We start from the raw sequence: 24,109 nt of genomic DNA, 5'->3' as shown, positions 1-24,109 counted from the left end.
TTCCATATTCATTCAGGCACCTATATCCGTTCGCATATAAGACATGCATAGGCACGCAGGAATCCATGGGGGCACTGGGTATGGATCAAACCTAGTCCAAAGTGAATCAGGGATATACCTCTGGAAACTGCGACAACCTAACCTAACTTAGCGCTACCAGTCTAGTTCTAACATTAATTGCACAATCGAAGGACGAATTAATGAGCTTTTGCAATAATTCGTAAAGGAAAGTAATGCACTGGACGCACTCACTACTTTGAATAATTAAAAAAATATATTAAATTATAAAAATATATAACATTTATATATTTAAGATATATATTAATATTGTGTCTGTGTCCGTCTATGAGTGTCTGTGTGTGTGCATTTGTGTAGTACAGAGCTGAGCAAAAGCAGCAGAGCTTGGGTAAAGATTACACTGATTGCTATAACTTTGCATTTCATAAGATTAAACTTAGCATGTACCTAATGTGATTGCTAAATTTGAGCTAAAAATTCGAAAAATATATTCGCAAAATGCATGCGAAACACACACATTAATTTTTTCTCGGATTTAGGGCAATCTAAATACGAAGTTTGGTAATTCTAGCTCTAATACTTTCCGAATTCCTTGCGTTCATACTTTGGCGGGTCTTCCACGTCAGTGTTATTTAAATTCGCACAAAACTTGTATATCCTGAGGCGCCTGATATTCTCTAGGATGTTTATGACCACGGACCTAGGTCCCTGTGAATGCATTTCTGGCGCATGTAAAGCGGTGCGCCGCTTATTATGTGAAGAAGTATGTTCTGGTACCGCTGCAGAATCTGTAGATTGGATCGGCTAGCTGCCCCCCGTGGTGTCCAGTTTCCTACTGGGGTACTGCCCTAGCAGACTCATGCATTTGTTGCATTTGTTTTGTTAGGTCACCTTGGTCAAGTAAAACCGCCGCTCCGTTTGCCAATCTATTTAATGTTGACTTTTGGTGTTCACAATTATGCTTTAGTCTATGATCATTCGATATCACATATGCATTCTTACTTATACTCATACTCATACTACTACAACTCGGCCATTCTGATTGGTGAAGATCTCCCGATCTTTTGGTTTTCTTTCGATATACTGTATACAATTATTACAATATTTTATATTATTTTACAATTAATTACAATTTTCTGTGGCAATCATTAGGTAAATCAATTTGAAAAATTTGATTGAATGAATTTGTTTTCATTAAAACTATTGTTGCTTTTAGACAGCTCTTTCCTGTGGGGACACTCGACTATTTTTGCCACGATCAATATAACACTCTTTGGTCGACTATAGGCCCAAAAGTAGTCTTTCAGAGCAATTATAACTTCTTTTGTACATTCGCTTTAGACCTAATGTTGGAAGACCAGTAACTTTTGGAAATTACATCTGTCATTTTGTCTATTCCTATATACCCCATCTCATCGTGGTACTTATATAGTACATGATCTTCCATATAGTTAGGCACACAAAATACTATCGATTTGTCACTTCTCTTTCATAGTGTTTATTCTCACTCGTCTGTAGGCCTTCCATCAATTTTTTTTTTTTAATGTTTCGTCTATGGCGAATGTGAGCCATTAATAATTGTGTTCAATAATATGCACTTAGTTTCTTTAGTACTTTTATTACAAATAAAATATTACAAGAAGTATAATAATACGTAGTTGCCACGCAAGCCAGCCAGACGAATTATCGATATTCAAGTCGCGTACATTCGTAGTAACGGCTAGCATTGTTGGTGACAACGGTCTGTAGTTCCAGCGATGCCCGACAGGTGCGCGAGTCGGTATCCACACGTCTCGATCGGTGGCGCGCTCTGTTGGGTAGCCAAAAATGTTTCCAGGAGTTGGCGCAAGAGGGCGCTGTACGGTAAGTGGCAGCCCTGTCTAACGGCTGGATGCAAGTGGCAGCCTTAGCTTACGACTGAAAGAGAGTGGCAGCCCAAGCCAATGGAAATATATGTAGTGCAGCCAACTTCATTGTTTTCGAGTTTCAACACCCGTGCATTCAAGAACGTCCATCTTTGTTATTAATAAATCCATATGTTAAAAATAATCCAAAGTGTATCTTGTGTTGACGAAATAATAAATAGGAATCGTAAGCTACCACAGTAGTCACCCCGACATTCGTTTTCACAGTTATTTCATTTTGACTAAATGTGTAGAGAAAAAAATACACGTTTATGCACCAATCAATTTAAATTTTCCAAAACTTGAGAAAGTTGCACTGAATGCAAAATACGTGTTACAATGTACGCCCTCGAAAAAAGAAAAATCCGAATCAGCCACTCTACGATCAACGTTCCTTGCAACCTAGGAAATTGAATTTTGCGGATTCAGCGGCTGAAAGCAAAACCATGTCTAAGACCGAAGAACAGCTAACGGAACAGATCCGCTGTTTGCAACTGCAAGTTGAGGCTCTACAATCCAGAGCATCGACATCTCAGGCATCTGCAAACATTACTGCACAGCACTCGGTAATTCATTTGCCAAAATTTTCCAGCAGCAATCCACACTTATGGATTGCCCAATTCGATCGTCATAATATTCGCCCTTATCTCGCCATTTAGGAAGAAAATGACCTGGACAAACTTGCAAAAATAGCAGATAAGATGCTTGAGACTACAGCATCAGGAGCTATTTTTGCTGTACAACCAAATATGTCGCAGCCTAGTGAATGCGCTGTTAACCTTTCCGATTCTTCAGGGACCTTCAGGGATATTTTCGATACGATCTCTCACCAAAAAAATGGATTTGATTCAAAAGGACGTCAAGCAACTCCAGTCGGCCAATCGCACACGAAGTCGATCTCACAGTCGGCCAAATGGCCCGAATCGTATACCGTCACGTGACAACTCCTCTGCCGGATTTAATGATCAATCTTCCCAAGCAGGCAGCCAGCTAGCTGAACTTTGCTATTATCACAATCGCTATGGCGAAAATGCGCGTAACTGCAAGCCGCCATGTGCCTGTTCGCAGTCGTTAAACTAACGCGGCTTTCGTTCAACTCGCTGGTCGACGACAGCAAGAACATCGACAGCGATTCCAATACTCAGCGTTCTACTATAGAGGAGAGCCGTCAACATATCACAGATCGCAACTCTCGAATAACATTCCTCGTCAATTCTGGATCTGTCGTTTCTGTTGTGCCTCGCACATTGGCCAGACAAAATATCAAACAAAGCGAATTTCAACTGTATGTGGTCAATCAGACGGTAATTCATACTTATGGAACATTTGTAATCCAATTAAATCTAGGCCTTCGCCAATGTTTCTCATGGCCTTTTATAGTCGCTGACGTTCAAACGCCTATAATTGGAGCAGATGTCAAAAACAAGCGATTAATCGACGCATTCACGGGATTCACAACTCCGACAGGCCTTTCTTCTGCTAAACTGTTGTCAGTTTCAACTATTCAAGGAATGTCCAAATTCCAAAAGCTTTTTCAAGAATTTGTCGACGTAACTACACCGGCACGGAAAACTACCAGTTCTCACGAAGTCCGTCACCATATTTAAACAAATGGCATTCCTGTTTCAGATCGACCACGCCGTTTGTCCGGTGCCAAGCTAGCTACTGCGAAATCTGAAATTAATTACCTGATTGAGCAGGGTATTTGTCGCCCATCTAAAAGCTCTTATGTCAGCCAACTTCACATGGTTGCCAAAAAGGATGGTAGTTGGCGATCGTGCGGTGATTATCGTAAGCTTAATACGGTGACGGTACCCGATCGTTATCCCATTGCACACATTCATGATTTCACTGAGCAGCTACATGGGCGGAAGATATTTTCAACGCTGGACCTGGTAAACGCCTATTACCAGATCCCCATGGCAGAAGAGGACATCTCTAAAACAGCCGTGTGTACGCCTTTCGGACTTATCGAGTTCCTTTACATGCCTTTTGGTCTAAAAAATGCCACGCAGACATTCCAGAGATTCATGGACAACATCTTCCGTGGCATTGACTTCGTGTATTGTTATATCGACGACATACTTATTATGTCGAACACTCCAGCAGAACAAGAAGAGCACCTGCACATCATTTTGCAGATTTTACGAAAACACGGCCTGTCTATCAACATGAGCAAGTGCCAGCTAGCGTTACCAGAAGTGAACTTTCTCGGCTACGTGATTAACCAACATGGCATAAAGCCGCCAAGCGACCGCATCAGCGCCATTGCAAATTACGTCCGTCTGGAGACTCTTTGTCAATTAGGTCGTTTCTTGGGAATTATTAACTACTATCCCATATTCAAGCTCCCTTGTCAGAACTTCTGAGAAACGTCAAGAAGAATGACCAGCGCAAAGTGGAATGGATTCCACAGCTTATCGATGTTTTTGAAACCTGGAAACACTGTGTTGCGGACGCCATACTTTTGGCACATCCTTCTCCTTCGGATCAACTAGCTTTGATTTATGATGCATCGGATGTCCCCATTGGAGCCACACTGGAGCAGCAAATAAATAGTAATTGGCAACAACTTAGTTTTTTCTCAAGGAAACTTTCCGACACTGAAAAAAACTACAGCACATAAGACCGCGAGTTGCTAGCAGTATACGAGGCAATCAGATACTTCAAGAACTTGGTCGAGGCCCGTACCTTCATCATTAAAACGGATCGCAAGCCTCTGGTTTATGCTTTTAAACAACAACCACAAAAAGTGTCGCCTCGCCAACTCCGTCAATTGAGTTACATATCCCAATTTACCACAACGATATTACATATAAAAGGATTAGACAACATAGTGGCTGACGCGTTTTCAAGGCTCTGTGCCATCACGACGCCGGTAGCAGTCAAACTTAAACTCATCGAAGAAGCACAGGATGATGACCAGGAGCTACAAAGCCTACTTAAAGGAAGCACATCTCTGAAACTTTAGAGAGTCCGTTTCGATGACGATGTGTCGCTCTACTGCGACGTGTCAACAAACCTTGTGCGCCCGTATGTACCAGGCTCTCTACGATTTAAAATTTTTTCTTTCGTTCACAGCCTTGCGCACCCGAGTGGCCGATCAACCTTACAACAAATTCGGCAAAAGTTTGTCTGGCCGTCAATGAATAACGAGCCAAAATCAACAAGCACAACCATCTAGTACCGGAGAAGATCGCGGTACCAAACGGTAGATTCGACCACGTACATTTGGATACATTGTCATCATGCTCTTGCAACAAAATTATCGTTATTGCCTAACGATGATCGACCGTTTTACACGCTGGCCGGAAGCCATTCCATTGACCAATATTCAGCCGAAACAGTGGCACGGGCATTTTGGTCAAGTTGGGTTGCCCGATTTGGAACACCAAAGACAATCACAACAGACCAAGGCACACAATTCGAGTCGGCTATGTTTAAAGAATTGGCAAAATTAGTCGGCAGCAGGCATATTCACACGACCTCCTATCACCCACAGTCCAACGGCCTTATTGAAACGTGGCACCGGTCGTTTAAAGCAGCCTTAATGTGTCACTCCGATATTCCGTGGCCACAACTTTTGCCAACAGTTCTTCTCAGTCTGCGTACTTGTTTTAAACAAGACCTACAATCTTCAACAGCGGAAATGTTATATGGGACACCGGTTCACCTTCCCAATGAATTTTTTGATGACAACGACACACCACCAGAAGCATCACTGTTCATTAATGAATTTCGGGAACATATGATAAAAATTCGCCCAACTCCCACTGCTCATCACGTTAATACCAAAATGTTCCTAATCAAAGGCATCACCGACTGCACGCATGTCTTTGTACGTACTGACGCTGTCAAGCAACTGCTCAAGCCACCGTACACCGGACCATATGAAGTCGACAAACGGCAAACTGATCGAGTCTACATTTTACAAATAAAGGGAAAAGAATGTGCTGTGTCCGTTGACAGGTTGAATCCCGCACATTTGTCCAGAAATGATGACCACCTCATATCGCAACAACAAAAATCCAATATTCCACGCACCTATGAGAGGCAGCACCTTGTACGCTTCAACATATCGTGACTTCTTCACTTAAGGGGGAGTACTGTGGCAGCCCTGGCTAACGACTAGATGCAAGTGGCAGCCTTAGCTTACGACTGAAAGAGAGTGGCAGCCCAAGCCAACGGAAATATATGTAGTGCAGCCAACTTTATTGTTTTCGAGTTTCAAGAGTTGAGTTGGAGATTTGCTTGCACCCGCAGTTGTTCATTCGGTATACCAGCAATGACATGCTCGATCTTTTCGTCTTCGTTGAGCTTGACCTCAAGTAGCTGTTGAAACTTTCAGCTGGTAGCCGCTGTCGTTGCTCGAACATTTTTAACTTTGCCATCGTGGTATGTTCGCGATCATTGATGTTGTTGTTTTCAAACTGTATTTTCTTTGGTACATACACATTAACGTCGACGGCATCATTTCTGTCGCACTCGTTTGGATTTATTTATTTATTTATTTATTTATTTATTAACCTTATCCTAGCGTTACAAGTATCGGTTACTTTTAAATTATTACGCTAGTCATTACAATTTAATCATAGTTTTAGTTTTCACATTAAACATTTTCATTATTCTTTATAATTATATATTTTTAATTGAATAGTTTAATAGTTTTATACTTAATCTAAATTGCCTACTAAACTAAGTGTGTCGTTAATATTATAATTTTTGGTAACGTTAATTTAGTTAATGTTTTGTAAGTGTGCTAGAATCTTAACTCTAAAGTGCGTCTCGCTGCTAATTGTTTTTAGGTTATGCGGAAGATCATTCCACAGACGAACAGCAGAAATGAAGAAATGTTTTTCCGAGATTGCTAATTTAAATTTAGTGCAAACTATGTTGTTCGTTCTTCTTGATGTCGTGAAAGCAATTTTGTCGTGCAGATAATTTGGTTCCTTACGTGCAATAATTTTGTGCAAGAAGATTAGGGTTCTAAGCTTAATCCAGGAGTCAAGGGTCAGATTGAATATTTTATTGGTGTATGTCGTTATTGAATCTCTTCTTTGAATGTTGAAAATGTACCGTGCTATGCTATTAAAGGCTACTTTTAATTTGTTTTGACTTACTGCATCGCAGTATCCAAATAGTTCAATCCCATAAAATAGCAAGGGTGTCAGGCATGTTTTGGCAATAAGGAGCTTTGATTTTATAGGAAGAAAATTCTGCGTCAAAGACAGGCGCCTTAGTGCGCTATATAGTCTACCTACTGCCTTATTGACATGGTCACACCAAGTTAATGTTTGGTTTATATTTATTCCCAGGTTTATTGCCTGCTCTACATACGCAATGGGCTCATTGTTGAGGCGCACTTGCTCAAGATTGAGTGTGTTGATTTTTTTTTATATATTACTAAGCATTTTGACTTTTTAGGGTTGACCTCCAATCCGTTAATACTTGCCCACTTGCTGATTTTGAAGACATCATCATTGCAGACACGTATACATTCATCTATTCTACATAACGGACGACTAACATACATCTGGACATCATCAGCATACATGTGTAACTCGGAATTATACACACAACATGGAAGATCATTGACATAAATTGAGAACAATAGTGGCCCTAAGACAGACCCCTGAGGGACTCCACGTGGAATAGCTTTATGAATAAAAAAGACGAAAAATTATGCGAAGTAACTACTGCTTGGTGACGACAGGACAAATATGACTGGACAAGATTAGTAGCTGAGTCAGAGAAATTATAAAGTCTTTTTAATTTCGTACACAGTATGTTATGATTAACAGAGTCAAAAGCTTTTGAGTAGTCTAGTAGGGTTAGGAAAGTTACCTTACTGTCGTCCATTTCTTTCCTAATATCGTCTGTAATTTTAATTAATGATGTAATACAACTTCTATTACTTCTGAAGCCCGATTGTTTATCACTCAAGAGTGAGTTTTCTACCATGTAATTGCTAATTTGTTTGGTCATCAAGTGTTCAAGTGCTTTTGATAGAAATGGTAGAATTGTGATTGGCCTGAAGTCATTGCTTCCTTTCGGGATAGGAATAATTTTTCCTGATTTCCACTTGTACGGAAAGCACGATGTCGTAAGCACTGAGTTAAATATGTGAATTATATAATTTAAGACTTTCGGAAGCAATAATTTTAAAAATTTTTAGGGTTGACCTCCAATCCGTTAATACTTGCCCACTTGCTGATTTTGAAGAGATCATCATTGCAGACACGTATACATTCATCTATTCTACATAACGGACGACTAACATACATCTGGACATCATCAGCATACATGTGTAACTCGGAATTATACACACAACATGGAAGATCATTGACATAAATTGAGAACAATAGTGGCCCTAAGACAGACCCCTGAGGGACTCCACGTGGAATAGCTTTATGAATAAAAAAGACGAAAAATTATGCGAAGTAACTACTGCTTGGTGACGACAGGACAAATATGACTGGACAAGATTAGTAGCTGAGTCAGAGAAATTATAAAGTCCTTTTAATTTCGTACACAGTATGTTATGATTAACAGAGTCAAAAGCTTTTGAGTAGTCTAGTAGGGTTAGGAAAGTTACCTTACTGTCGTCCATTTCTTTCCTAATATCGTCTGTAATTTTAATTAATGATGTAATACAACTTCTATTACTTCTGAAGCCCGATTGTTTATCACTCAAGAGTGAGTTTTCTACCATGTAATTGCTAATTTGTTTGGTCATCAAGTGTTCAAGTGCTTTTGATAGAAATGGTAGAATTGTGATTGGCCTGAAGTCATTGCTTCCTTTCGGGATAGGAATAATTTTTCCTGATTTCCACTTGTACGGAAAGCACGATGTCGTAAGCACTGAGTTAAATATGTGAGTTATATAATTTAAGACTTTCGGAAGCAATAATTTTAAAAATTTGGGGTGTAACTCATCAAGGCCAATGGCGTTGGACTTCACTTTAAGAACTGCATCTAAGACATCACATTGACGTACACACATAAAACTAAAAGAAGTATCACAGTTTAATAACGAGGTAGAATTCAGGTACGTATTTTCAAGGACTTCAGGTACTGCTAGTTGTACAAATTTGTTGTTTAGTTCATTCACATCGACATCAATACATAAAGAAGGTCTACTTTTTCCGATCCTTAACTTATTAACTTCGGCCCAAACTAGTCTGGACGAGGTGACCGATGAAAATTTCAAGGAGAAGTGAGCACGCTTCGCATTCATAATTTTCAGCCCAACTCTACGTCTCAGTTTCTTATATTGCGATAAGTGAGCCGTTGTCTTGTACCTTTTCCACTTTTTATATGCGTCGTCCCTGCATTTTATTGCACATTCGATATCCCTATTAAACCATTCATGTTTTACAGGCCTGATTACTTTGTGCCGCAGCGGCACAAAGGTATTGAACAGTAGCTCAACATTGTCATTAAACAGTTGGAGCTGCTCGTCTACGGTGGGTTTTAGGTAAATGTCATCAAAATTCAAGTTATCACAAAAGTCAATCAGTAGTCTATGGTCAATGTTCCTAAAGTCCCTATAACTAAATGAGTGGTCAGTGTGGTCCAGGAAAATATCGTAAGTTATGAAAATCAAGTCATGTTTGGAAAAAGCTGGTACGGACAACTGGTCAAATAGGAGAATTTTTTCAGTGTCATTTACAAAAAATAAGTCAAGAAGGGTATCAGAGGTGTTAGAGAAATGTGTAGGTACTGTAGAGTTTACTAGCTTCATGCCAAGAGACACCATATCGTCCTTTAAATGTCGTTCAAGAAGCATATTGCTATTGAAATCTCCAGCCAGGACAATATTGTTATGCTTCAGGGACACAGAGGAGAGAATGCTCAAGAAATCAGTGTAGTCAGTGTTTCTGTTTGGTCTATACACACATCCGACTAATAAGCTTTCCATATTTCTACTGTTTGATAATTGCAAAAACAAGTACTCAATATTGTCTACTGTCTACTGGCTGTTTGCAAATCACTTTAGCTTTGATATTATTTTTAACATATATAGCTATAGCTATATAACATATATAGCTCAAGAGCACTAACAGATGATCTGCACACTATTAATACATTAACATTTACAAGAAAACAAATATTACAAAAACAATTTATCAAAAAACTAAACCTAAAACTTATATTAATATTAAAAGCTAACATATGTTTACACCGCAGAGTTAAAGGCAGTGGGAGAGCGAAATCCACTCTCATTATGGTGAGAGAGCTGTAAAAGCTCGTCCCTGCTTTGTATGGGCTGCGCACTCTCGTTCTCCCTAAGCTTCACGTGCACTATGCCTCTACGTGAGAACACAGCCACAAGACGTTTCTGTTTTTTAAGCTTTATCGCCTCTTTGAAGATTATGTAGTTATCTCTAGTCAGCTGCTCATTAATGTAAATGGGGGCTGGAAAGTCAAAGCCCAGCATTTCTAAGCTTAGTGCTTTCTTGCTTTGTCGACGGTAGGCTGCCGCTGCCTTCAGCAACGAGGCTTTTTCATTAAAATTTTCAAATTTCATAATGATATCGGGATCAACATTTGCTACCTGCTTAGTCCGAACACGAAAAATTTCCCGTATCCTAGGCGGTGGTGTAGTGTCGATGGCGAAGCAGAGCGTGTTGTACAAAGTGCGCACATTTTCCCCCTCCATTGGCGTTGAGCTGCGCAGCGAGCTTCGCCTCCAGCACTCCAACCCGCTCCCTCAGCGTGGACAACACTCCGACCTCGCGCTCCATATTATCCACCCGCTCATGAAGCTGATCCACCCTAACATGTAGCTGCTTCATCACTTCTGCCATGCGGTCGAAACTCTCCAGCAGCACGTTTAGGATGCGCTGCTCAGCATCTCCCATATTGGCAGTGATGAGGCTGGCCTGATCCTCAAAACGCAGGTTTATTGTAGCCATTATCTTTGCCGAGATTCCCTCTGACTGGCGGCCCTCCTTAAGGTCAGTGACGGTGTTTTCTCGTGCGCGTTTGCTGGGCTGAGGTGCCATGTTGTTCAGTGTAAGTTTTCGTTTGTGTTTTATTGAGTGGTTTGTTAAGCACAGATGAGAGATTTTTTTTAGTGATTATTGAGCGTTAATACAATTAAGGTTATAGCTCAGTGTCTCGGTGTTGGTGTTGATCTATGTGTTTGTATAGATTGGTTTTTCGCGCTTGAATGTACTTTTATTTAATTTGTGATTTTATTAAAGATTCCTTTAATTTATTTGAACACCAGAAGTTTCTATGAAGAACGTTATTTTACTTCTCGCAATTATTTGCACTGTGTACGTACACAACTTAACAACTTAAACAATTTTTGGCTCAGCGATTGAAAAACACGTCCATATGCAGCTGATGAATTATGAATTATATTAGGATTTTGCGCGCATTATGTACAGTTGGCGCGAATTCGGCGGCATTAGTAGTTGCCGGCGTAACGACGTTTCACTCGTGCAACGGATATCCTTTCAATGCACCGCTTTTGGACGAACTTAAACGACTGGACGCAATTGCTTTGCGCTGTAGTCGTTATTTAATATATCACTCTTGTCGTTGAAAATGTTCTTTTATATGCATTAAGAAAATTCTCACACATTGGACGCTGTAGTCGCTAACTTATATATCACTCTTGTCGTTTAAAATGTGCTTTTATATGCATTAAGCAAGTTCTCATACGTTGGACAGAGCATTTGTAGGCTTTGTTGAGTATTATTCCACTTCTGAAATTGTGGTAGGGCTTGCACCGCTCCGTTTGCCAATCTGTTTAATACTTACTTTTGGTATTCACGATCGTTATGCTTTAGTTTACGATCATTCGATATCACATATGCATTCGTGTAAAGAATAGGGTAGAACTACATCTAATACCCTAGGAGCTATCTAGTCTACATTAGTCTGTCTGTTCGCTTCTTACCTGGTTGTGGGGACAAATCCGAATACTTAATTGGCTTGTTTTGATAGTTTCTGTTTAGTGCACTTATTTGCTTGTAGTGGTGTTCCGCTATGATAGGAGGAGAAAGAACCCCACCCCGTCCGACGAGCTAAGTTAGAGCAACACAGGGAGTGTACGCCGCGAATAGCACAGTAACGTAGTGCACACTCGTACACACATTCCCTATTCACAAGTAGCTCCAAATTTTGGGCTTACTATAAAATACTGACACAGTACAGCGTGTACACCCCCACAGTTGAATGCCGTAGGTATAGGTTGGTTTCAATATCAATTGTAGATCAGTAGTTTTTTGCAAAGACGCGGCTTGAATTGAGTGCCAAACAGCCAGTACAGTTTTCCAAACTGTGTGTTGATGGTATTATTTTGCCACTACTAGTTGCATGCCGAGTATTTCGCCTATCGAATCACCTGAGGGATGCTATCATCGTTCAGAGTGACCGAAGGGCAGTCACCTAAGTGCAGGGAAAATTTACCTGGGCCAACTTTTCTTAGTAAACGCCATTCCATATTCCATTAACTCAATTAAACTGAATTGCCATTAAAAAATCGATGCGGCAATAAATACCGGTATGTCTGATGTAAGCTGTATGATCTGATGGAACATTATCAGATTCATTCCTCACACATAAACAAATGCTCAAGGGGGATGAATTTAAAATGTAGAGTAGTCAGATTTTCTTTTTACCTTAAACAGCAGTCATACGCAACTGGGTCAAACGGTTGCTTAATATCAAGGTCAATCTTCGAGAGCAGTTTCAATAAGGTAATGTTTCGGTGTCTACTGCTCTAAACGGTCGAAAAATAGAACATGACTATTTTCAACTACTACACCAAAATAATGAGCGCAGCTGATGAGTTCGCAAACAATTGTATCACCATGATCAATGCTGTCGACATGGACAGCATATCGCTAAACAGTGTCGCTGTAGAAGCACTGAGCATTCAACCTCATATGAGGCATCAAAATGCTTTGATGTCGGCTCTGTCTCGGAATATAGGACCTTAAAATCAACGCCAACTGAGGCCGATGGTGGAAAAATATTGGAACCAAATTAACCACCGCATTTTTCAATGCGACAGTTGCCAACACGACTACAACCAGAAAACAGCAAAATCATGTGCTGCTACCAACCGCCCGGGTCATCTTGCAGGGCCAAAATGCGTGGAGAGCCGAATTCAGAGCTCTCATGGATGCAGGCTCACAAACAAATCTGATTTCTGATCGAGTGGTTCAGAAATTGTCACTGAAGCTGGCAGATACCAGCGCAAGAATCAATGGCATTGGAGGACAACAAAAGCCCACAAAAATTGTTGCAAAGGTTCTCATAAAATCCAGGGTCAATGATTTCACAATAAGGGTAGAGACTTTCGTACGAGCAGCGCTGCAGGCAGAGCTACAAGCATAGGCAGCAATTTTATTTATGGCTATAATTTTCTTCAGAATTGACCTATATTGATGAAACTTGGCATACAGACACAAAATCACTAACGGGATGTAGTTACCAAATTTTTGTTCGAAATTCCAAGAAATACGGGAGTCAAATCCAGTTAGTATTTTGCACAAAGATACCTTATGTGTGTACGCTATACGAGTTTGTTTTATTTTTTTGAGAATTTCGAAATAAAATTTTGCAAATACCCCCAGTAAGTTATGTATTATGAGTCCGTATGCCAAGTTTCACTATGATAGACCGATTTAACAAGAAGTTATAGCCATAAATATATTTGCTGCTGCAGCGCTGCCTGCGGCTGTTGTTGATGCTGGTGCTTGGGTTGACTGCGAACATGCTTACACAGACACGAATATACGAGCATAAACATAGACGCAATTGCTATGTAAATGTGCAATTATACACCCTTTACGTGAGTTCGAATACCAAAAGAGGTAAAATCGAACTAAGCCATCCAGCCAAATGCGGTCAAAGGATTGGGCGACACCCAGAAAAACAGCGGAGCAATACTCTCGTTTTTCAAATGCATTTCGTATCTCAGAGGTTATTCGGTTGACTTTTTCAATGGTTCCATGTTTTTCGCGAAAACCAAATTGATGATTTGGCGTTGCACTGTTGGTATGTAGGTGCTGCTTGATGCGATTCAGGAGCAGTTTTTCGAATATCTTCGATAGGCACGGCAGGAGACTGATAGGTCTATATGATGATGGCTGAGACTTTCCTTTATGGCTTTATGGATCATTGTGATGACAGATTTTCTCCATTGTTGAGGATAATAGCCCCATTTCATCATGCTGTTGAAAATGATGGTGAGAAAATATACTGCACAGCTCCGCAATTCAATGATTATTTTGGTGGAAATCGTGGCCCGGCGCTTTTTATAGCCTGTAGCCAAAGGGTAAAAGGCTATATTAGTTTCGTGCGAATGTATGTAACACACAAAAGGAGGCGTGGCATACCCCACAAAGTATATATATTTTCTTGATCAGCATGACGAGACGAGTCGATCTAGCCCTGTCTGTCTGTCTGTCTGTCCGTCTGTCCGTATGAACAACGGGATCTCAGAGACTATAAGAGGTAGAGACACCAAACTTTGCACAAAGATGCGTTATGAGTGTACGCTGTGCAAATTTGTTTTATTTTTTGGATTTTCCCCCCCACTTCCCCCCTATGGGGGTTTTCCCGATTTTCCATTCGTATAATTCGTAAAATTATGTGAATACGCAGAAAATGTGTATTTTGGAATTTCCCTCCCTCCCCCCTCCCATGCAAATCGCCATTTTCTCTAACTCCCGTAATTCTTGGAATTTCGAAATAAAATTTTGCGAATACCCCCAGTAAGTTATTATGTGTCCGTATACCAAGTTTCACTATAATATACCGATTTAACAAGAAGTTATAGCCATAAATATATTTGCTGCTGCAGCGCTGCTCAAGCGCTGCCCGCGGCTGTTGTTGATGCTGGTGCTTGGGTTGACTGACATAGACGCAATTGCTATGTAAATATGCAATTTGAGGTAAAATCGATAAAATTTTTTTTTAATTTATTATTTTTTTAATTTCTATAATTATTTTAAACATATGTACAGAGTATTTAAAAGTCGGGACACCCGACTTTAGCTTTTTTACTTGTTTTTTTTTTTTTGTGGGGTGGTACAGGGTATTTAAGTGTTGAGCCTTCTCGACTTTAGCATTATTTTCTTGTTTCCTTTTTGGTGGGAGGTACAGGGTGTTTAAGAGTTGAGCTCACTCGACTTTAGCATTTTTTTCTTGTTTTTTGTATTCTTTTATAGATTGCAAAACCCAAATTTGAAGTGCATCGGTGAAAAACTGAAGATTTTTCAAACAAACTTTGGAGCTGGTTTTCCCCCATTAGGAGCTCGAATTTTCCAAAAGTCCTTCTTAGTGCGCACCTACACAATGATAGGATACTTGACCCCAAATGTCAGATTGCTAGCTTACCGTTTGGGCGTTGGGCTGTTGACGCGGTTTCCTTTTGTGTCCCAAGAAAGCCCCAATAATTCAGTGTCCAAGAATAAATTTAAAAAACAGAGTATTTATTTGCATTCTTTTATTGATTTTAGATATCATGTTTTAAGTCGATCGGTTGAAATATGTGGATTTTTCAAACAATCTTTGGAGCTTATTTCCCCCTTTGGAGCTCGAATTTTCCAAAATCCCTTCTTAGTGCACACCTACACTATGATAGGATACTTGACCCCAAATTTCAGATTTCTAGCGTACCGTTTGGGCGTTGGGCTGTTGACGCGGTTTCAACCTTTTCGGTTTAAAAATGTGGATTTTTCAAACAAACTTTGGACCTTGTTTTCCCCCCTTTGGAGCTCGGGGAAAGACGGTCAAGACCTGGTAGTATATAAATGTTTATGCTTTGTCTCAAGAATTGTATTAAAAAATAACCATATACCCGAAGGGTAATGGGGGTATATTAAATTATATACGTATATTTTTGATCAGCATACTGAGCGTGTAGAGTCGCATACAAGTTACTACGAACTGGCAGCACTTAGTGCCGCCTAAAATGCTGGGCTCAGTAAAATGTGCTTATAATTATAAGTTTATTTACCGTATGATATTCTTCTTTCGACGCTCTCTAAAATTTTTTAAAGAGTTCATTTTCCAAATAGCAAATATAGTACAATAAGTACTATGTATGGTTATACGTATGTACATATGTATGTACATATCTTCGTTACGCACCGGGCGGACTGACAGTCCTGACTTAACTGTGTGCTTTCTCAGCACGGTGTACACACGGTCGAGTTATCCCCGAAAACTCAGACGCGGGACATTTAATTTTGATTTATAAATCGGGACGTCCCGTCAAAATTTGAGCGTTCGGCAACGCTGATATGTATATTCATGGAGGCGTTATCCGCCTATATACATACATACATATATAAGAATGTATTAAATTTTTTAATTCAACACTAATTTGTGTCTTCAATTCCAAATATGATTGTTGTGAATGTAAAAGGTGTGTTTCTGATATTGTAAATCGCATGAATACACTCACAAAATAGGCTTAACGGTAAATTACTCTTAGATTTGTTCAGAATACATTTGTAGCGTTGTTAGCTAACACTAAAACGGTAAGTCGCTGTAAATATGCGATCAGCTGAGATGCTAGAGATGGGCATGTGTCGGATGCTCTATGTGCTAGAGCATCAAAACTATCGATAGTTGAATCCGTCGATACAATCAATAATTCCATCGAAGTTTGAATGCAATTAACAGAAAATTTAAATAATAACATCTTATAATTTATTGAGATCAATTATAACAAATCATATACAAACATACATATGTACATATGTACATCTGCCCGCAACGCGAAGCAGAATATGCGTAGGTCCGCTTTCGGTATCTGCTTTACTATCGCTTACGCAGTCGTTGCCTAGCCACGGTAACTGTAAACTTTTAGCATTTTGCCTTTGAAATTAACTGGAGTAAATGATCAAAACGAAAGAAGAAGCGCGAGCCAATGACTTGCAGTTGTTGTTGTTTTTCGTTTTAAAAATTTGATTTAAAACGATAGAACATTATTTATTACAATCAATACATGCTATATATGTACGTACACAGGCATACATACATACATATGTATGTTTCTCTTTACTTTTCTAACCGTACGTGCGGTTCTCTACACATAGACACGAACTGTTGCATGTTCTGTGTGTGCGTGTGTGTGTATATGATGTCCCCAACTATTTGATATTTGCGTTCTTTGTAATTTGTTGTTACTGCATAAAGTTACTAATGAAAACCCTAATGCCAAATGTACTAAACAAAGAAAAAATTACTTTTAAAAATGTTAAATAATTTTTAATTAATTAACATTTCTTGCTCTGTCAGTGTAAGACGAATGAATATACATACATACTTAGATGTGTACATATGTATGTGTGTACATTCACACATAAGTGTCTCACATTTTGCTTTGGCTATTTCAATCGTTTGCCCGCAACTACATGAACAGCTGCTTGTATGTGTGTGTGTGTATGTATACATAGTTGTCCCTAACTGTTTGATATTTTGTATTGTTTGAACTGCCTGCATTTGTAAAATGCATATTTTGAAAATCCTTGAACGCAAAGTTGTAGATTTAGTTACGTAGATTACAGTCCCCAAATTTTAAATCGATCGGAAAAAATGTATAACACAAACTCTTCATTTGAAAAGGTGAATAAATGTTAAAACGCCAATAATTCAAGCTACACCACAAAATCCGAGTATGCAGTATTGTTTGTATTCTTTTATAAATTATAAAAACCAAATTTGGAGCTAGTTTTCCCACCATTGGAATTCGAATTTTCCAAAATCCCTTCTTAGTGGGCACCTACACTATGATAAGATACTTGAGCCCAAATTTCAGCATCCTAGCTTTTACCGTTTGGGCTGTGCGTTGATCACCAATCAGTCAGTCAGTCAGGACAAACTGTTTTATATATATAGATTCTACAAATAAGTACAAAGTATTTACTTAAAAATTTGTGTGCATTCTAACTTCATTTCAGCTTCCTAACTTTTACCGTTTGGACTGTGGGCTGTTGACGCGGTTTCCTTTTGTGCCCCAACATTTTTTTTACAGGAAAACTCCCATATTTCTGGCCCCAAGAAAAATTTCAAAAACCAAGTATGCAGTTTTTTTTGGAATTTTTCTGGGAGCATTCAAACTAAGTTTGAAGTTAATCAGATGTAAATTGTTGATTTTTCATACAAACTTTGGAGCTCGATTTCCCCCCTTTGGAGCTCGAATTTTCCAAAATCCCTTTTTATCGCCAGCCTAAACTATGAAAGGTATTTACTTAAAAATTTGTGTGCATTCTAACATCATTAGGCAAAGGTTTTATGATTATTTCAACCATAATGGCCATGGCCGTAGCGAGGGGGGGCGCAAAGCGGGCAGCTGCCCCCCTCCTCCCCCCCCCCCTTGATTTTAAATGGAAAAAAATTTTTGCAGACAAATTTGAATTTGTGCCGCATTGTACAAAATTCACGAAAGAAATACATCCATTTTATGGCTACGGTTAATTTATCAGCTAGATTGCTGTGAAGATATAATGTTGAGAATATATACCTATATATATATATGGGCACGAAAACATTGTGTTAATATGCTCAACATACAACTCTTAACTAGCCCTATATTTGGTGCTAAGGTTGATTTTGGGCAACGGGACAAACGGGGCAAATAAGTTGTTTTTGTGGCCACCAGTTCGCTGATTTTATCGAAACCTGAGGCAATATATATTAATGTGACTAATTTTAGAATGTTGTGCATTATTATCTCTTAAAAATAGTTTTGGTTTAACAGTTCAGAAAATGCAGTTTCAGTTCTGAACTGTCGAAATTTGAGATTTCTTTATCTGCCATAACTTTCTTTTGATAACTGCCCCGACCCCTGATACAGATCCAATCCATGTTAGCTTGTAAAAAAAGTTCTGTTCAACTGAGAAGCATACGAATTCTTTTTAGAAAATTAACTAGACTTGATACTATAAATTGATTTACAAACTGAGAGCAGCACCCTTTAGAAAAATTACATATTTATACCCTGTACCCAAAGGGTGAAAGGGTATACTACTTTTGTGCGAATGTATGTAACAGGCAGAAAGAGGCGTGGCAGACCCCACAAAGTATATATATTTTTGATCAGGATGACAAGACGAGTCAATATAGCCATGTCCGTCTGTCTGTCTGTCCGTCTGTCTGTATGAGCGCAAGGATCTCAGTAAGTACAAGAGCTAGGATAACCAAAATTGGTATCAAGGTTCCTATAAGCCATAGGCAGAACGAGTTTGTTTATTTTTTCTGATACACCCCCCCACTCCCCCGCAATTCGTATTTTTTCTTATAACTTCCGTAATTCTCGGAATTTAAAAATCAATTTTGGTAGGTACATCCAGTTAGTACTAATGTGTCCGTGTGCCAAATTTCATCATGATAGGTCAATTCTGAAGAAAGTTATAGCCATAAGTAAAATCGCTGCTCATGCGCTGCCTGCAGCTCTGTCGGCAGCGCTGCCCGCAGCTGTTGTTGTTGTTGCTGCTTTTGTTCAACTTTGTGCTGCATACATACACGCATATAAACACGCATAGTTACGTGATGTAAATGTATGCTGTTTAAACTGAACATAAACATGTATTCTAATTTAATTTAATTAATTATTTTAATTAATTAATTCATTCATTTTTTTTAATAATTTAATTTTTTTTTAATTTTTCCTTTTTGTGGAGAGTACAGGCTATTTTACTGTCGGGCTTGCTCGACTGTAGCGTTCTTTCTTGTTAATTTAGTTAATTAATTAAATTAATTTAGTTAATTAATAAAATTAATTTAGTTAATTAATTAAATTAATTAATTAATTAATTAATTTGATTTCTTTTTTGTGGGGTGGTACAGGGTATATAAGCTCGACTTTAGCATTCCTTTCTTGTTTTCTCTCCGTTTTAACGCCTCTTTATTTTTTCGCCGCCGGTATTATTTATCTAGATTTCAATAATTTTAAAGTATGTACCCGTATGAATAAAAAAACCGACTTTGAAATACTCTGTACATATGTTTAAAAAAAATTTTGGATCGGTTTTACCTCTTTTGGTATTCGAACTCACGTAAAGGGTGTATAATTGCACATATACAAAGCAATTGCGTCTATGTGAGTGTATGTATGTTTATGCTCGTATATTCGTGTCTGTGTAAGCATGTTAGCAGTCAACTAAAGCTCCAGCAAATATATTTATGGCTATACCTTCTTGTTATATCGGTCTATTATGATGAAACTTGGCATACGGACACATTCGAAATTCCAAGAATTACGGGAGTTAGAGAAAATCGCGATTTGCATGGGAGAGGGGGGTGGGAAGGAAATTCCAAAATACACATTTACTGCGTATTGACAAAAGGCATCTTGGACTAAAATTTTGTGTTCCTAGGTCTTATAGTCTCCGAGATATAGGCGATTATCAAGTTTATTTTTTTTATTCTGATACACCCCCCCACTCCCACGCAATTCGTGTTTTTTGGTATAACTTCCGTAATTCTTGGAATTTTGAAATCAATTTTGGTAGTTACATCCAGTTAGTGCTTATGTGTCCTTGTGCCAAGTTTCATCACGGTAGGTCAATTCTGATGAAAGTTATAGCCATAAGTAAAATAGCTGCTCATCCTGTTGTTGTTGTTGCTGCTTTGGTTCAACTTTGTGCTGCATACATACACGCATATAAACACGCATAGGTACGTGATGTAAATGTGTGCTATTAAAACTTAACATAAACATGTATTCTAATTTAATTTAATTAATTTATTAATTTATTCATTTTTTATACTCTGTACATGAAATGTACAAGAGTTTATTAGGTTTGCGGGAGCTGAAAAATGTAACAGGCAGAAGGAGGCGTGGCAGACCCCACAAAGTATATATATTATTGATCAGCGTGACAAGACGAGTCGATCTAGCCCTGTCTGTCTGTCTGTCCGTCCGTATGAACACCTGGATCTCAGAGACTATAAGAGATAGAGACACCAAATTTTGCACAAAGATGCCTTATGTGTGTACGCTATACGAGTTTGTTTTATTTTTTGCTAGGGACACCAAATTTTAGTCCAAGATGCCTTGTGTGAATACGCAGAAAATGTGTATTTTTTTTTTAATTTTCTTAATTTTTTTTATTTTCTATAATTATTGTAAACATATGTACAGAGTATTTCAAAGTCGGGACACCCGACTTTAGCTTTTTTACTTGTTTTAATAATTTAATTTTAAAAAATTTTTTTTTTTTAATTTTTCGATTTTGTGGAGATAACAGGCTTTTTTACTGTCGGGCTTGTCCCGACTGTAGCGTTCTATCTTGTTTTTTGCAAGTTTTTTTACATTTTACTGCATTGGAAATTTCAAATTTGCATTATCTTGAATTTCATTTTTCCCTATTTTTATAGCCTGTACCCAAAGGGTGAAAGGCTATACTAGTTTTGTGCGCATGTATGTAACACACAGAAGGAGGCGTGGCAGACCCCACAAAGTATATATATTATTGATCAGGATGACAAGACGAGTCGATATAGCCATGTCCGTCCGTCCGTCTGTCTGTATGAGCGCAAGGATCTCAGGAAGTACAAGAGCTAGAATAACCAAACTTGGTATCGAGGTTCCCCTAAGTCCTAGGCAGGTCAAGTTTATTTTTTATTCTGATACACCCCCCACTCCCCCGCAATTCGTGTTTTTGTTTATAAATTCCTAATTGAAATTAATTTTGGTTGGTACATCCACCTAATACTAACGTGTCCATGTGCCAAGTTTCATCATGACAGGTCAATTCTGAAGAAAGTTATAGCCATAAATAAAATCGCTGCTCATGCGCTGCCTGCAGCTTTGCTGGCAGCGCTGCCCGCAGCTGTTGTTGTTGTTGCTGCTTTGGTTCAACTTTGTGCTTCGTGCCATGTGATGTGTGAAATTTTTATAGTGGTATGCTTGTGTGTATATATAGTATTTCTTACAGGTTTTTTCATGCGTTTGCACAGTGGTTCTTTAAAACAAGGAAAAAATTTAAAGTCGGGTGTCCCGACTTTGAAATACTCTGTACATATGCTTATAATAAATATATAAATTTAAAAAAGTAAGAGAATTACAAAAAAAATGTTGGATCGATTTTACCTCTTTTGGTATTCGAACTCACGTAAAGGGTGTATAATTGCACATATACAAAGCCATTGCGTCTATGTCAGTGTATGTATGTTTATGCGTGTCTGTGTAAGCATGTTCGCAGGCAACCAAAGCACCAGCATCAACAACAGCCGCGGGCAGCGCTTGAGCAGCGCTGCAGCAGCAAATATATTTATGGCTATAACTTCTTGTTAAATCGGTCTATCATAGTGAAACTTGGTATACGGACACATAATAACTTACTGCGGGTATTTGCAAAATTATTTATTTCGAAATTCCAAGAATTACGGGAGTTAGAGAAAATCGCGATTTGCATAGGAGAGGGGGAGCGAAATTCCAAAATACACATTTTCTGCGTATTCACATAATTTTACGAATTATACGAATGGAAAATCGGGAAAACCCCCATAGGGGGAAGTGGGGGGAAAATCAAAAAAATAAAACAAATTTGCATAGCGTACACTCATAACGCATCTTTGTGCAAAGTTTGGTGTCTCTACCTCTTATAGTCTCTGAGATCCCGTTGTTCATACGGACAGACGGACAGACAGACAGACAGACAGGGCTAGATCGACTCGTCTCGTCATGCTGATCAAGAAAATATATATACTTTGTGGGGTCTGCCACGCCTCCTTCTGCCTGTTACATTTTCAGCTCCCGCAAACCTAATATACTCTTGTACATTTTATGTATTTATGGATTTCAACAAGTTAAACAGATAGAATAACCATCGTGATATCCATGTTTCTCTAACCCCAAGGCAAATCCAGTTTAGGTTTTTCGATTTTCAAAAGCATTTGTTTGAATAACTTTGTTGCTTATATAGTAAGTATGTATACCCAAAGATGTTGCAAAGTTTGAATTGAATGTCTATATCTATATATTAATCTTAACATTTTTATAATATTAACTAATACATAATTAGCTATGGGCTTTAAAGTCAATTTTTGCCACACTTATGGCAAAAAAAATTTTACTATACTTAAAAATCATATAAAATTTAATGGATATGAGAGTACTAACCATCCTTGCTTCCATAACTTATATCCATTAAATATGATGACAATATTAGTAATACAAATACTTCCATATCTTGTAAGCTCATGTCACAGAATTCGCAACCAACCAATTATTATAAGTATTTAAAGCAAGAATCCAATTTTTAAATACATTGCATCGTATACGTAGCTTTAGAGAATTTTTATGTAGTTTTCCTCAACATGTTTATTGAATGGAATTTATGTACGTAGTAATGTAATAAGCCATATACTCGTATATTATCTATTGTAATTATTTCATGTAACGTTTACATTGTTTTCAAAACAAGCATTTAGTATACTGGGCTTCTTTTCTTATTTCAAGCAATTTTTAAGCACACCACTAGAAAGAAACACACTTTGGTATATTAAATGATTCTTAGCTTCATTCAACTGTAGGTATATTCGAAGAACTTCTTATGTACTTATTGACATATGTACATATGCGGTATGTATTCCAGCATCCAACCGAGGTATCCGTTTAGAGACCGAATTTGTTATAGCAGACTTTTTAGTTTTCACAATCAAAAGTGGTATACTGAATAGTAAGGGGTATTTTTATGCACATATTTTCATTTAATATTTGAACTTCTGAATTGGGATTTTTATTTCAATTCCGAAATTGGTTCACACATATGCATGCACATATCTCTTTGAGCATACATACATATATAAATACATATGCATGTAGGACCACAACGAACACTATGTTATTTTGCTTATTTCTTTTCTAGACGCGAATCAGGACTAACAAGCACGCTGCAATTCTAAAGCAGGTGTAAGCCAAACTGGGCCTGAAAGCTTTTCATTTAGCGCATGCGTTTTAACAAAGCTTTAAATGTAAACGTTGGAAATATGACCTTTGAACACCTACCACGTTAACTTCCACTTTACGCTACCAAGAACACATGACTGCACAATAATAATTTATTTAGTACTGGGTTTTCGGCAATACTAACTTAGTAATCAAAATATGTATATAAATATTTTTGGAAAAACAATAGTTTATAAAAGTTGATATGCAGCATTTTCTATCTTTAAATTATTTTTGTTTACTCTTAATCTAT

At 38.3% G+C, this 24,109-nt stretch overlaps 1 protein-coding gene across 1 annotated transcript in view; it reads right to left on the bottom strand.

The window, feature by feature from the left end:
• Window positions 1-23,131, bottom strand: part of LOC115628083 (hemicentin-2) — a 291,265-nt gene extending 268,134 nt beyond the window's left edge. Inside the window, exon 1 of the mRNA XM_030524060.1 lies at window positions 23,029-23,131. Coding sequence (XP_030379920.1) covers window positions 23,029-23,110 — 82 coding nt within the window. The 5' untranslated portion in view covers window positions 23,111-23,131. The remainder of the gene's footprint in view (window positions 1-23,028) is intronic.
• Between the last annotated feature and the right edge of the window lie 978 nt (window positions 23,132-24,109).

This window comes from Scaptodrosophila lebanonensis, unplaced genomic scaffold, assembly GCF_003285725.1.
Source record: "Scaptodrosophila lebanonensis strain 11010-0011.00,11010-0021.00 unplaced genomic scaffold, SlebRS2 tig00000101-arrow-pilon, whole genome shotgun sequence".
Classification (NCBI taxonomy): domain Eukaryota; kingdom Metazoa; phylum Arthropoda; class Insecta; order Diptera; family Drosophilidae; genus Scaptodrosophila; species Scaptodrosophila lebanonensis.
The sequence above is the reverse complement of the archived record's forward strand: the minus strand, read 5'-3'. Positions and strand labels throughout refer to the sequence as shown.